This window comes from Natator depressus, chromosome 14 (assembly GCF_965152275.1).
Source record: "Natator depressus isolate rNatDep1 chromosome 14, rNatDep2.hap1, whole genome shotgun sequence".
NCBI lineage: Eukaryota > Metazoa > Chordata > Testudines > Cheloniidae > Natator > Natator depressus.
This window is the reverse complement of record NC_134247.1, coordinates 42,456,500-42,468,895: the sequence shown is the minus strand read 5'-3', so window position 1 is coordinate 42,468,895 and position 12,396 is coordinate 42,456,500. Positions and strand designations below refer to the sequence as shown.

Below are 12,396 nucleotides of genomic sequence, written 5' to 3'. Positions count from 1 at the left end.
GAAACACAAGGGGAGGCCTACTTCATCTCCATCCTGCATCCTTTGAGTTGGCAGAAGCATCGTCTTCTCCCATCTATATTCATTCATGTCTCTTCCCCTCCCCTCCTGGGACTACCTCCATTCTTGGGGTAGATGTCAACCACCCACGCTGACTGAGATCTGGCAGGAGCTCCCTGCCCCCGGACTTTATGACCCCCGGGGCATTTGGAAGGGATCTGGAGGCAGAATCCAATTTCTCCATTGTGGGTCCCTGGTGCTCTGTGTTGTCTGTTAGAACTAGGTTATTTCTTCCAAGCATGGAGGCTTTATTATTTTTTTAAATTTATTTTTAAAACCTCTGTTTCTGGCTTCACTCTGTGGCGCCATTGTGGTACCTGGTGCAGTACACTGTGAAACTACAGTGAGAGGGAGGGCTTAAAAAACAGAGGAGATTCCATGCTTGGAAGATGAGGAGAAATATCCCAGTTCTAATGGATCCTGGCGCACCAGGGACCCACTTCACAGAAGGAAAAATTACAGATGGGTTAGTAAGTGTTCCCTTTCTCAGTCTCCCCAGTGGTGGTTGTGTTGTTTTTCCCCTCTTTGCTGTTCCCCTTTTGTTCCTTTCTCCCCAGCATGGGGGATGACTCCTGTCTGGATTCTCTCTCTGTATTCCAGGGGGTGCTGAGATGGTGAATGAGAATGAGGAGGAGAATCCACAGCGGGAAGGTGGTGAGGACATGGGTCTGCAGGGAACAGTATTGGGAAGATCCGAGGGGAATTTTTACCAGAATCATAAACCAGGAAAAACCTGCAAAAACCAGCGCAGGTCAGAGAGGCTGCTGGGATACGACCCAGGGAAGAAAACGTGTGAACCCATAAATCATGGTGGAGATTGCGAGGACCTCAAAGAAACCACAGCCCAGCGGAGAATCCCTCCAGAAGAGAGAAAAAACACATGCACTGAGTGTGGGAAAAGCTTTATGCGGAGGTCACATCTTATTTCCCATCAGAGGATCCACACTGGAGAGAAACCGTATAAGTGCCTTGTCTGTGCGAAAGGTTTCAATCAGACTGCAAATCTTATTTCACATCAGAGGATCCACACAGGGGAGAAACCCTATAAATGTCTTGACTGTGGGAAAGGTTTCAATCAGGGTTCGCATCTTATTAGGCATGAGAGAACCCACACAGGTGAGCAACCTTATAAATGTCTTGACTGTGGGAAAGGTTTCATTCAGAGCTCACATCTTATTAGGCATGAGAGAACCCACACGGGTGAGAAACCGTATAAATGCCTGGACTGTGGGAAAAGCTTTGTTCTGAGCTCAGATCTTATTTCACATCAGAGTAGCCACACGGGAGAAAAACCCTATAAATGCTTGCACTGTGGGGAAAGTTTTGATTGGAACATGCAGCTTGTTAGACATCAGAAGCACCACACGGGAGAGAAACCCTACAAATGCCTGGATTGTGGGAAAGCATTTAGTGACAGTTCTGCCCTTATTATTCATCAGAGAGTCCACACAGGAGAGAAACCCTTTAAATGCCTCGACTGTGGGAGAAGATTCAATCGGAGCGCACACCTTACTAGGCACAAGAGAACCCACACGGGAGATAAACCCTATAAGTGTCCAGACTGTGGGAAAAGCTTCAATCAGAGTGCGTACCTCATTTCACATCAGAGAACTCACACAGGAGAGAAACCCTATAAATGCCTTGAGTGCGGGAAAAAATTCAGCTGGAGTTCCAATCTGATTTCACATCAAAGAACTCACACAGGAGAGAGACCATATAAGTGCCTGGACTGTGGGAAAAGGTTTATTGATAACTCTGCCCGTATTAAACATCACAAAATCCATACGGGAGAGAAGCCCTATAAATGCCTCGACTGTGGGAAAAGTTTCAGTCGGAGATCAACCCATGTTCGACATCAGAGAATCCACACAGGAGAGAAATCTTGAACGTTGGAGATGCTTCAGCTGGGGTCAGCTTGAATCAGGCATCAGGAAATCCATACAGGAAATAGATCTCTTAAATATCTTTAACTTGGAAAATGTTTCAAGTGGAATTGACATTGGAGACTCCACACAGGAGAGAAATTCTTTCAGTTCCATCACTAGGCCTGGCCTTAGTTTATTTTAAAAAAAAAAATCCAGTTCCCCTACACACGTCTTTGATTTCATTCATGCTAAGTCATACTCATAAGGGCTGGAGATTTAAGTGTCACAGACCTGGAGGGAAAATTCAAATGAATCCCCAACGTTGTGTGATCGTTCTGAGCTTAAATCCCAATGTACATGTCCTGGTGAAGCAGCTTCTGGTATCTTTCCTACCAACCTCCGATTATTTGCAGACAGTAATTTTGGTTTTCTCCTTTCATTAGGATGATGTTTAAACTTTTGTAACTAATGTGACTGGGTAAGAAGGCTCCAAACAGGGCAGGTGTAGAGTGTTCAGAGGAGAACATGGGTAAGTCTGTTCTCCTGATTTTGAATCATCTGAAACAAGCTCTGGGATGTCAATTATTATGAACCTGAGAGTGTCTTATAATCCACCCCGTATTGTGGATTGTTCTCTATTTGCTGAAGGCCATTTGGTCACCTAGTAGGATATTACTTTTGCTTTACAGGATATAGTGCAGGTTTATTGGGGACGCCATAAGACAAATGACCACTTGCTAGAACACTGTCTTATTTTATTGGTACCATTTTACGACCCTTTGCCATGCGGTCTTAGTGTTGTTTGAATAATGATTATTATACATCACCCTCAACATAAACGTCGGTGGGGACAGTGTGAGAGTCGCAGGCTGAGAGGCAGAGACTGAAACGGGGAAGGAAGTTCCTGCCTGATCCCTGCAGTGATGGGAGATATAGTCGAGAGAGGGAGAGCATGGTAGATAAAGAGCTGGGAAACTGCTGGGTTTTCTCTGGAGAGCCAGACAGCTGAGGCTGAGAATTGTTAACTTGCTACACAGGAGCCAGAGAGAGACAGGAAATAGCCTGTGATGACTGGGTGAAGCCGTCCCTGAATCCTAAAGGGCTACAAATGACACTGCTTGTGGAGTGATTGGGTGCATCAGTGATTCCTGGGAGGACAAGACTGAGCAGAGATAGGAAGGAAACTAGGGAAATCAACAGGCCTGGCGAGCCCTGAAGCCAGCTGACATCCATCACTGTGACTGGAGGGCAATGAGGAGTCTGTGAACCAAGATGGTCACCGCAACCCCCTCCCCAGCGTCCTTTATTGGGACGATGGAGACTCTCTCTGCCACACTCTCCCCACACACGCCAAGGACGTCCCTGGGGGATAAAACCCTCAGCCGGGATTGGAGATGCCGCACCGTTCTCCGGCTCCCGTTAACCGAGGTCCCTGGCTTTTCTGCTCTCACAGCGTTTCCTTCTGTGACTGAATCCCAGCGTCTCTAATGGATCCTCTGCATTTTTCTGCCCACTGTACAACCTTGCTCCATAGCTGATGCCCGCGGGAGCCGGGAGCAGCACCATGTTGGGCTGGGGCTGAAATGCTCCATGCTGAGCTGAGCTCTGGGTGTGAGGAGATTTTAGCTTTTATTTTTGGCTTGGAAAGAATAAAGTCAAATTTAGTTTTTCAAACTCCCAGAGTCCTTTGTCTTGAGTCATGAGTACAAATAGCCTTTAACGGACTCGGTGGCTGTCTGGGAATCTTCTTTGAGGCATTATTTCCCCAACCCTGAGCACCGGAGACGTCACATCCCGGAGCTGCCAACTCTGCGGGCTCTTCATGACTAATAGCCATTGATGGACCTATCCTCCAGGAACTGATCTCATTCCTTTTTGAACCCAGTTATAGTTTTGGCCTTCACAGCATCCCCTGGCAATGAGACTAATAAAGAAAAAAACAATAGTGACATTATGGTTTGCATAGCCTTGCATTTTAACTGTTCAGAAGTGCTTTTCCAAATGACAACACTCCCTTTCTTTCTTTGTGTCCAAATTGCCAACAGAGCTTTCTCCATGGTAGCACATTGTGGAAACTGTGACAGGCAACCCCCATCCATCACATTTTGATACATCGGGCGGGGCAGCACGTTGTCACAGAGCAGCAGAAAAGAACACCCAGTAGATGTCAATAACTGTGACTGGTAGCAAATTGTGATGGTGGCCGTTTGTAAAGTTACGCCATCCTCCATCTGAGCACCAGCTCCCTGGAGACAACAGCTAATGAGCCCCTTCCCTGCACACTCACTTTTCACCGTTTCATCAAGCAGGACCCAGCAATGCTTCCTCTATGCCCTTTAACTAAAGAAACCTGCAGAGCGAGTTCCACCCAGAGCCCAAGTCACTGAGATCCATGTCCCCTCACTCTGGTTAAACTGTCCTAGCCCCCTGAGCAGCTGGCTGGAGATTTTAGTGGGAATGATCAGCTCCGCCTGGCTGATTCATCCCTGCCTCTTGCGGGGCTGTGTTAGGAGTGAATTTTCACATCCCCGCTCCCAACTGGGCACTGCCTGCAAAATGTGTGTGTGTTGCAAGTCCCATGGGTCAGATCCTCCCCTCTGATTCTCACCAGCTGGGGATCTGGCCCCACAGGTTCCAATGGAGCTATGGCCAATTTACACCAGCTGGGGATGCAGCTTGGGTTATGTCTACACTGAGAGAAAAAAACCCTGCGGCATTGAGTCAGAGCCTGGGTTAGCTTACTCAGGCCTGGGCTTCGGGGCTAAAATGAACTGTGTAGACATTTGGTCTTGAATCAGAGCCTGAGATCTGAGACTCTCTCCCCTGGGGCTCCAGCCCCAGCCCGAACGTCTGCACTGCAATTTTATAGCCCCACAACCTGAGCCCTGTCAGCCCCCGTCAGCTGAGCCAGGCCCGGCAGTGTGGACGTACCCTTGAATCGTTTGTACAAACATACAGTGCACCTCTGAGCACGAGTTTGTCCTACCTGGTTTGTGATGACTTCATTGCCAGCCAGGGCCACACAAAGTGGAATAAAAACCAACCCAGAAAGGTAAACGGCCCCACTGGCGTAATGAGGTCTGGGGTTGCTCACACAATATTACGTATAACTCTATTATGCTCCCTTTCTTCCTGCACCTCAGCTTCACTCTCTGGTGAAACCCAGGCCGGAGCTCTTTCCATAAGGCTGGACACAGAGTTAAAGTTCGGGGCTGTTGTATGTATGTAAAACCCTGTTAAGTAGCTGGTAATATTGCCCAGTCGGCTTTGAAGAGAGAGTCCCACAGAGTGACCTGGGCAAACAGACATTCCATGCACACAGAAATGATTATAAATGGGACAACCCATTGTAAATAGGATTTGGAATACTGTGAATATCATTTAAAGACAAGCAGTTGGGCAGTAAATCTACAGGCATTCCGTATACAGACGTCCCCATTTTGTTGCTATTACAGATATTCAAAGATAAGGTTCCCACATGATATTGACCTTCCTGTTCTTGAGCACGCACATCAGAACACAGTCCCCTCTGATCGTCTCGCAGAGATGATTTCTCGGTCATTGTAGTGTGGCCGTCGTATGTGCTGAGTGTGTCTCATTGATTCATAGACTTGAAGGTCAGAAGGGACCATCATGATCATCTAATCTGACCTCCCGCACATTGGCGCTCTGGACTCAAGTCACCTGGACCCTTCACAGCTTGAGAAGAAGGGCAGCTTCTCAGCCCTTTCAAAGCACTTCTGACCCCCCTTGACAGTCTGGGGATCTCCACAGCCAGCAGCATTCCAGGTTGGTAACAGACTGGTCCTCACTGGCTGGTCAAACTGTATCTAAAGTGGTACAGGTATTGGGATCAGCATATGAAGCATCTATTCCCTGGATCTCTAGAAGACTTTCACTCTAGAACACTGTCTTCTCCCCATATGAAGTGGCTACTAACTTACTGGAGGGCTTCGCTAGTAAGTGAAGCTGGAATAGCACTCTGCCCGGGCACTGGGACTCCACCCCGCAGCAGGGCTGTTTCACCCCTTTATTTAAAACATTGCCCCTGCACCCTGATTGATTCAGCTCTGGGCTGGTGACTGGGGAGCATTGGGGAGACCAGGACTGGCATGGGCGGTGCATATAATAGGCTAGGGAAGGCTGTACCTCCCCAAACAGCCCCAAGCTGCTCCCTCCCAGCCTTGCTGCTAGTTGGCCCTAGCCCAGGCAGGCTGCTCCTCTTCCAGGAAGCCTGCTGGGGCTGGGACTTGGGGTGGCTGGGGCCGCCCAGCGCTCTGCAGCTGAGGGTGGGGGGCCTCTGGGCTTCAGCAGGGGAGGGGAAGGGCCTCAGGCAGAAGGGGTGGGCTGGGACGGGGGCTAGCCTCCTCGAACCCGTGATTCACCCACCGCCCATGAGGACTTGGATCGTAAATGCAGTTCTGATGGCTGCATATTAAGAAGGATATTGAAAAAACAGGCTTCCAGCATGCCTGTTCTCAGTTCCTCCTCCAGTGGGTCAGGCCTTCTCCAGATGCTGGATCACATGCAGGGCAGAGAGGGGGCTCGGACATGCCCTGGAGGGGCAAGGACACCCGGATCTCAGCACACACATGGAAGGAGATTATGTGGGGCTGAGAGGTGCTCCTCTCTTGCAACTTCCCAGTGCCCCACCTCTCTCCTCCCACTTCCCTCAACCCCATCCCCCTGTGTCCTTAGCCCCCCAACCCCTGTCCCTTCCCCTACTACCCCTGCCCATTTACCCCCTGCCCTCTCTGCAGCCCCAAACCTCTCTCCCCATTTCCTCCCACTCCTTTGCCCCCTAATTCCCTCTCCTTGTCCAAAAAGCATTTTATTCTCTATTTAAAAAGTCACCGAATTATAGCAGCAAATATCCCCAATGGCTGGTGATGGGACACTGGATGGGGGGGCCTCTGAGTCACTACAGAGAATTCTTTCCCAGGTGTCTGGCCAGTGGGTCTTCCCACATGTTCAGGGTCTAAACTCTCCTGCCAACATAGCACTGTCTTCACTGGGGGGTTAGGTCAATACACCTGCGTCGCTCCAGAAGGTGGATTTTCTGAGTGATGTAGTTGTACCCCTGTCCGTTTGTAGAGTAGACCTGGCCTTAGGAAGGAAAAATCAAACGCACAGCTACAAAACGAGGAATAACTGGCAAGGTATGGTCGACATGGGGCCTTAGCTTGGTTGAATTACATTGCTCAGGCGCTGGATTTTTCACACCCAGAGCTGAGGGAGGTAGCTGGGTCGACCTAATTTTTAAGTGTAGACGGGGCCTAATTCTATTACACTCCCCTTCTTCCTGAGACGCAGCTAAACTCTCCGCTGAAGCATAGGTCAGAGTCGGGGCTCTTCTGAACTTTAGAAGGGGTTACCCAGAGTTCAACTTCAGGGCTATTGTATGTGTGTAAACCCCTGATAAGCAGGTGTCCATATTGCCCAGTAGCAATATGGGTGGACAGGGTCATTGCAGGGACTGTGGAATTCACCCAGCAACAAAGAGTTACTGTAGGGGGTGCAATTCCCTTCCATCCCCAGCTCCCTTTCTGGGTCCTAGACAAACCCATTGTCCGGCAGCCCCCTGCCCCAGCACTCGGGGCGGTTCTTGCACTGAAGCTGGAGAGGCTGAGGGAACTGGGATTGTTTAGTCTGCAGAAGAGAAGAATGAGGGGGGATTTGATAGCTGTTTTCAACTACCTGAGAGGTGGTTCCAAAGAGGATGGTTCTAGACTATTCTCAGTGGTAGAAGATGACAGGACAAGGAGTAATGGTCTCAAGTTGCAGTGGGGGAGGTTTAGGTTGGATATTAGGAAAAACTTTTTCACTAGGAGGGGTGGTGAAACACTGGAATGCGTTACCTAGGGAGGTGGTAGAATCTCCTTCCTTAGAAGCTTTTAAGGTCAGGCTTGACAAAGCTCTGGCTGGGATGATTTAATTGGGGATCGGTCCTGCTTTGAGCAGGGGGTTGGACTAGATGACCTCCTGAGGTCCCTTCCAACCCTGATATTCTATGATTCTATGATTAAGCCTGTCAGTGGGGGGTGGAAAGGAGGAGCCCAGGATCCCTGCGAAGGGGAGAAGGGGGATTTCTATGGGGACCGGGGATTGCTGCCGAGGTTCCCCAAATCCGCCGGGGTGGCGTGTCCTGGCCTCCCAGGGAGCCTGCCGGGGCGCGTTTCTCAGTGACCAGGGCGGTGGGTGGGATTGGCCGGGCCGGTCTCTACCGGGCAGAGAGGAGGGATTTCGGGCCTGGGCCCCCCGGGCTGAGCGGGGTGTGGGGCGGGGCGGGGGGTCCTTAGCTGCTGCCCCCACAGGGCCCTGGTTCGTGCTGGGAGGGAGCGGGCTGCGCTCGCTCTGCCTCTGTTTATCTTCCTGGGTCAGATCCTCCATTGCGAGCCGGGGGCCGGGCCCAGCCGCTGCTGCTCCCCGGCGGGGTCTGTGCGGGGAGAGACCGGCACTAACTCCCCGCTCCGCCCCGGGCTCGGCCCGCACCAGCCCCCGAGCCGGAGCCCGCAGGTGATGGGGGGACCCGGGGGAAAGGGCCGGGGTCGGGCAGGACAGTGACTCTGCACAAGCGGCCCCGCAGCCCCAGCTCCCGCCGCCCCGGGAAGCTGCTCCCTGGCTGGGAAGCGCCTGGCGGAGGGACCGGAGCTGCGGCCCCAGCGGCGAGTCGCTGCCCGGGCTCTGCCCAGGATCTGCGCCCGGGGCCAGCGCGGGGGTTCGGGCAGGGGGGAGAGCGGCCGGGGGGGGGCATGGGCGGGCCCCAGGGGGGTTCCCTGTTGTGTCCCTGGGGCTGGGTTGTCAGGGAGGGGAGGGGAGAGAAATGAGACTGAAATGGAGTCGGGGTGGGGTTATTGTAACCCCGTTAGAAAATTCGGAGCCCCTCCCTCCCCTGAGACAGGCCCCTTCGTGCCCCAGCGATGGGTGAATCTCCCCAGCCCTGAACGGCTGCTGGGGCCCTGTTTGCTCCATCAGAGACACCTGCTCTGAAAGGGGGCAGGATCCTGTTCTCCTGAACAGCCCCGAGTGTGACCCGCTCACACTGTCTCCTAATGCACGTGTGCCAGGCAGCCTGAATAACCTGCTCTTGGTGTCGTGGGGGGGGGGGGGGGGGGTTACAGTGCGATCAATCTGCTCAGATTCTGTTTCTCTTCTACATACCTAGGCTTGGAAGGATGAGATTTTATATCCATAAATGTTGGTAAACCTCAATTTCTCCTTACACACACAAATGGATGAAAACATACTTCCACTGGAAATAGTTGAAACATGCAGACCGGCAAAGTAAGAAAAATGCTGCTTGAGAACTTCTTAGCGTTTGAGTTTAGGAGGTTTACTTGGTATATTTTGGCCTATGCTGATGCCAACGTGCATGTAACATTTATAAAGCTTTCAGCTTGTTGAATCTCAGTGTCTGCAGTCGTTGAATAATTCTTGTGTGATCCGCCCCACTAGTTCCTGCAACTGTGAACCTTTAAATCGATAAAAATTGGAAATAAATCCTTCAGAAGAAACACTGATACTGTCATTGAAATGATTTAAAAAAAAAATCAAATTCTACCAAGCCTGTGTATAAGTCTAGCAATTCAATAACCACTAAGTCAGCATTTCTGAAATGGGGGGTCCTCACCCCAAAAGGGGTCTTAAGGCTATTATGTATGTGGGGGGGGGTTCACGAGATGGTATGGTGTGGCCACCCTTACTTCTCTGGTGCCTCTGATGGAGGCGTTACCTTCCGAGCTGGGCAGCCGGAGGGTGGCGGCTGCTGGCCGGGCACCCAGCTCTGAAGGCAGCACCAGGGCCAGCAGCAGTACAGAAGTACGGGTGGCCTGGTACGGTATTGCTGTACCCCCCTACAGTTCCCCCTCCCCCCAGCAGTGTCCTCTATCGGGGATCTGGAAATATGGTCACCCGACTTTTCCCTTTTTGCAAGGTTTCAGTGCCTTTGACTGCAGGGCTATTGATTACATGCTTCATTTAGTGCTCCTCTGAGTACACACAGCAATTTGCTATCACTTTTTTTGAGTGGGGGTCATCCCAGTCTGAAATATTTTCAAAGGGGGGGGGTCAGCAAAAAAAATTTGAGAACCGTTGCACGAAGTTGAGCCCCTTTTCTCTCCATTAATAAGATATTGCTCAATAACCTCTCAATTCTTTTTCTTTTTTCTCACTTGCCAGATTTTGATACAAAATCCCCTCAAAATGTGTTCAGTTTCTCTATTTATGGATTAATATTTTGCATATATGTCGCTTACTTTTTTAGCTAAATACTATTAATTTTTTTTTGCCTGCTCCCTTCTAATTAGCTAAAACGTGAATCCTCTTCTATTTTCTTAATTTTTCTCTCCATTGTCAAATAGTCATATAAAAGCTCCTCAAAATTCACCGACATTTACGCTCTAATTTTTGAATTATATTAGATTTCCTTAGTTTTGGAGGCAAAATAGTGTCCTGGGTCATTGATTGGATTGCAAAGAGAAAATACCAGGTTCTAAAGGCCTCTTGAATCTAGTAGAGAATATGCAGTTGTGAACCCTCTCCTGGAGTTTGGCATATAGGACGATGGAGTTTTCCTTGGTACGTCTCTCTCAGTCTCTCCCACTGAAGCTGTTCCACCATGTATAAATAATTACACATAAGTTGGGTGAGAGAGAATGAGAATGACTCTAGCCCTGGGGCAGGGCGCTCACCTGGGTTTCAGATCCACTCCTCCAATGACTATTTGGACCTTTCTGTTTGGGCTGACCCAGACTGTCTCCTTTGGGTACGTTTTCCTAGCAACATTTCTTCTTAGAGGTGATTGTAACTTTGTATGAACTTTCATCCACTTTCCAAAAAATGGAGCTCCCCACTGGGGTAGGACTGCCCTATCCCAGTGACTACAACACATCCTCCTGGGGGATGGGAAACCCCTTCAGAGAGAGGATTTTCAGGGGGCTGCTGGTGGGTTTGTGTTAAAAGGCCTGGAGCAGGAAATACACAGGGCCAGGGAGGTGGTGACAGGGAGGGACAAACCTGCTCTGACATGTTCAGTCTGTGGCATCCCTGGGGCTCTCGTGTGCCCAGTTTAGTTTCTGCTCAGGCTCTACCCCGGTCACTTAGGTTACGTCCACACAGCCACTGGGAGGTGGGATTCCCAGCCCGGGTAGATGTAGATGCACTAGTTCTGCTAGAGTTAGCGCCTAAATATACGGCCTCGATAGCGGCTTGGGCTAGTCACCTGAGTATGTTCAGAAGACGCCCCTTGGGAGCGGGGTGGAAATTCTCCCATTTCTGGAACTGGAAACAAACCCCCTGGACAGGGCTGGGAAAATGGACTGGACTCCCACTGCTGGAGTCTGAACCCACCAGGCAGCGGCTGCTGTGGAATATGAAGGGGGCACCCAGTGGTGAAGGCCCAGGGGAGAGGCCCCGTCCCCTTACCCCCAGCTGCTGGGAATGGGGAGGGTGTTGGGATTCCTGTCCCTGGACCCTGCTGAGGGGCTCCATTTCCTGTGCCAGCCTCTGGCTAGTAGGTGTGTGATAAAGGGGAAGGCCCCTGTCCTCCTTCAAGGAGGACAAGGAGCTCTCTCTTTCTCCCCTCCCTCAAGCCTCCTGGCTGCTCCGAGCAAGGTGGGGGTGGGATTCTGCTCCTCTGTCTCCACTAGACCTTTCATTTTATCAGCCCTCCTCCCCTGGGACTAGTGGGATTGTGGCTGGGGCAGCAGGTGCTGAGTGGGGGCCTCTTGTTTCAGGAGCCGGTGACCTTCGAGGAGGTGGCTGTGTATTTCACCCAGGGCCGGGGGCTCTGCTGGACCCCGCTCAGGGACGTCATGCAGGAGAATTACGAGATGGTGACCTCGCTGGGTAAGCGAGTCCTGTCCCCTTGATTATTGGAAGCCTGGGAAGGGGCTGCGGAGGGGCCGGGGGGCAGCTGTGATGTTTTCAGTTGGGCTTCTGGTGAGGTTCTTCTTTGGTCACTTAGGTTACATCTACACACCAGCTGGGAGGTGTGATTCCCAGCTCAGATACATTTACATGTAATAGTTTTCCGAAAACTAATGCCTAAAAATAATGGCACAGATAGAGGCTAGCGCTAGCCCAGGGGCAGGGCAGGATTGTACTCTGGTGGGTAATCCAAGCCACAGCCCATGCTGCCATGGCCATACTGCTATTGTTAGACACTAGTGCTTGTCCATCTACCAAGCTGGGAATTACACCTCTCAGCAGCTGTGCAAACAGACCCTTTGATTTCAGGGGAATGACCCCATAGTCCCCACAACTCATTTAAGACACACTTTGATCTCCACTCCCCCAGCCACGGGACTGAGGAGTTAGAAACACAAGGGAGATGTTAATTCATCTCCATCCCGTTGAGGTGGCAGAAGCATTGTATTGTCTTGTCTGTATTAATTCATGTCTCTTCCCCTCCCTTCCTGGGACAAGCTCCATCCATGGGGCAGATGCCACCCACCCACGCTGACTGAGATCTGGG

General features: G+C 50.9%; 1 protein-coding gene across 2 annotated transcripts in view; it reads left to right on the top strand.

The window, feature by feature from the left end:
* The window catches only part of LOC141998451 (uncharacterized), a 47,412-nt gene that overhangs the window by 29,201 nt on the left and 5,815 nt on the right, over positions 1-12,396 (top strand). The window contains exons 1-2 of one of the 2 annotated variants that reach the window (XM_074971297.1): positions 9,063-9,206; positions 11,657-11,768. In XM_074971297.1, the coding sequence (XP_074827398.1) occupies positions 9,192-9,206; positions 11,657-11,768 (127 nt within the window). In that variant the 5' untranslated portion in view covers positions 9,063-9,191. Of the gene's footprint in view, positions 1-1,071; positions 9,207-11,656; positions 11,769-12,396 lie in introns of those variants that run through there. The other variant, XM_074971298.1, reaches the window with a different exon arrangement.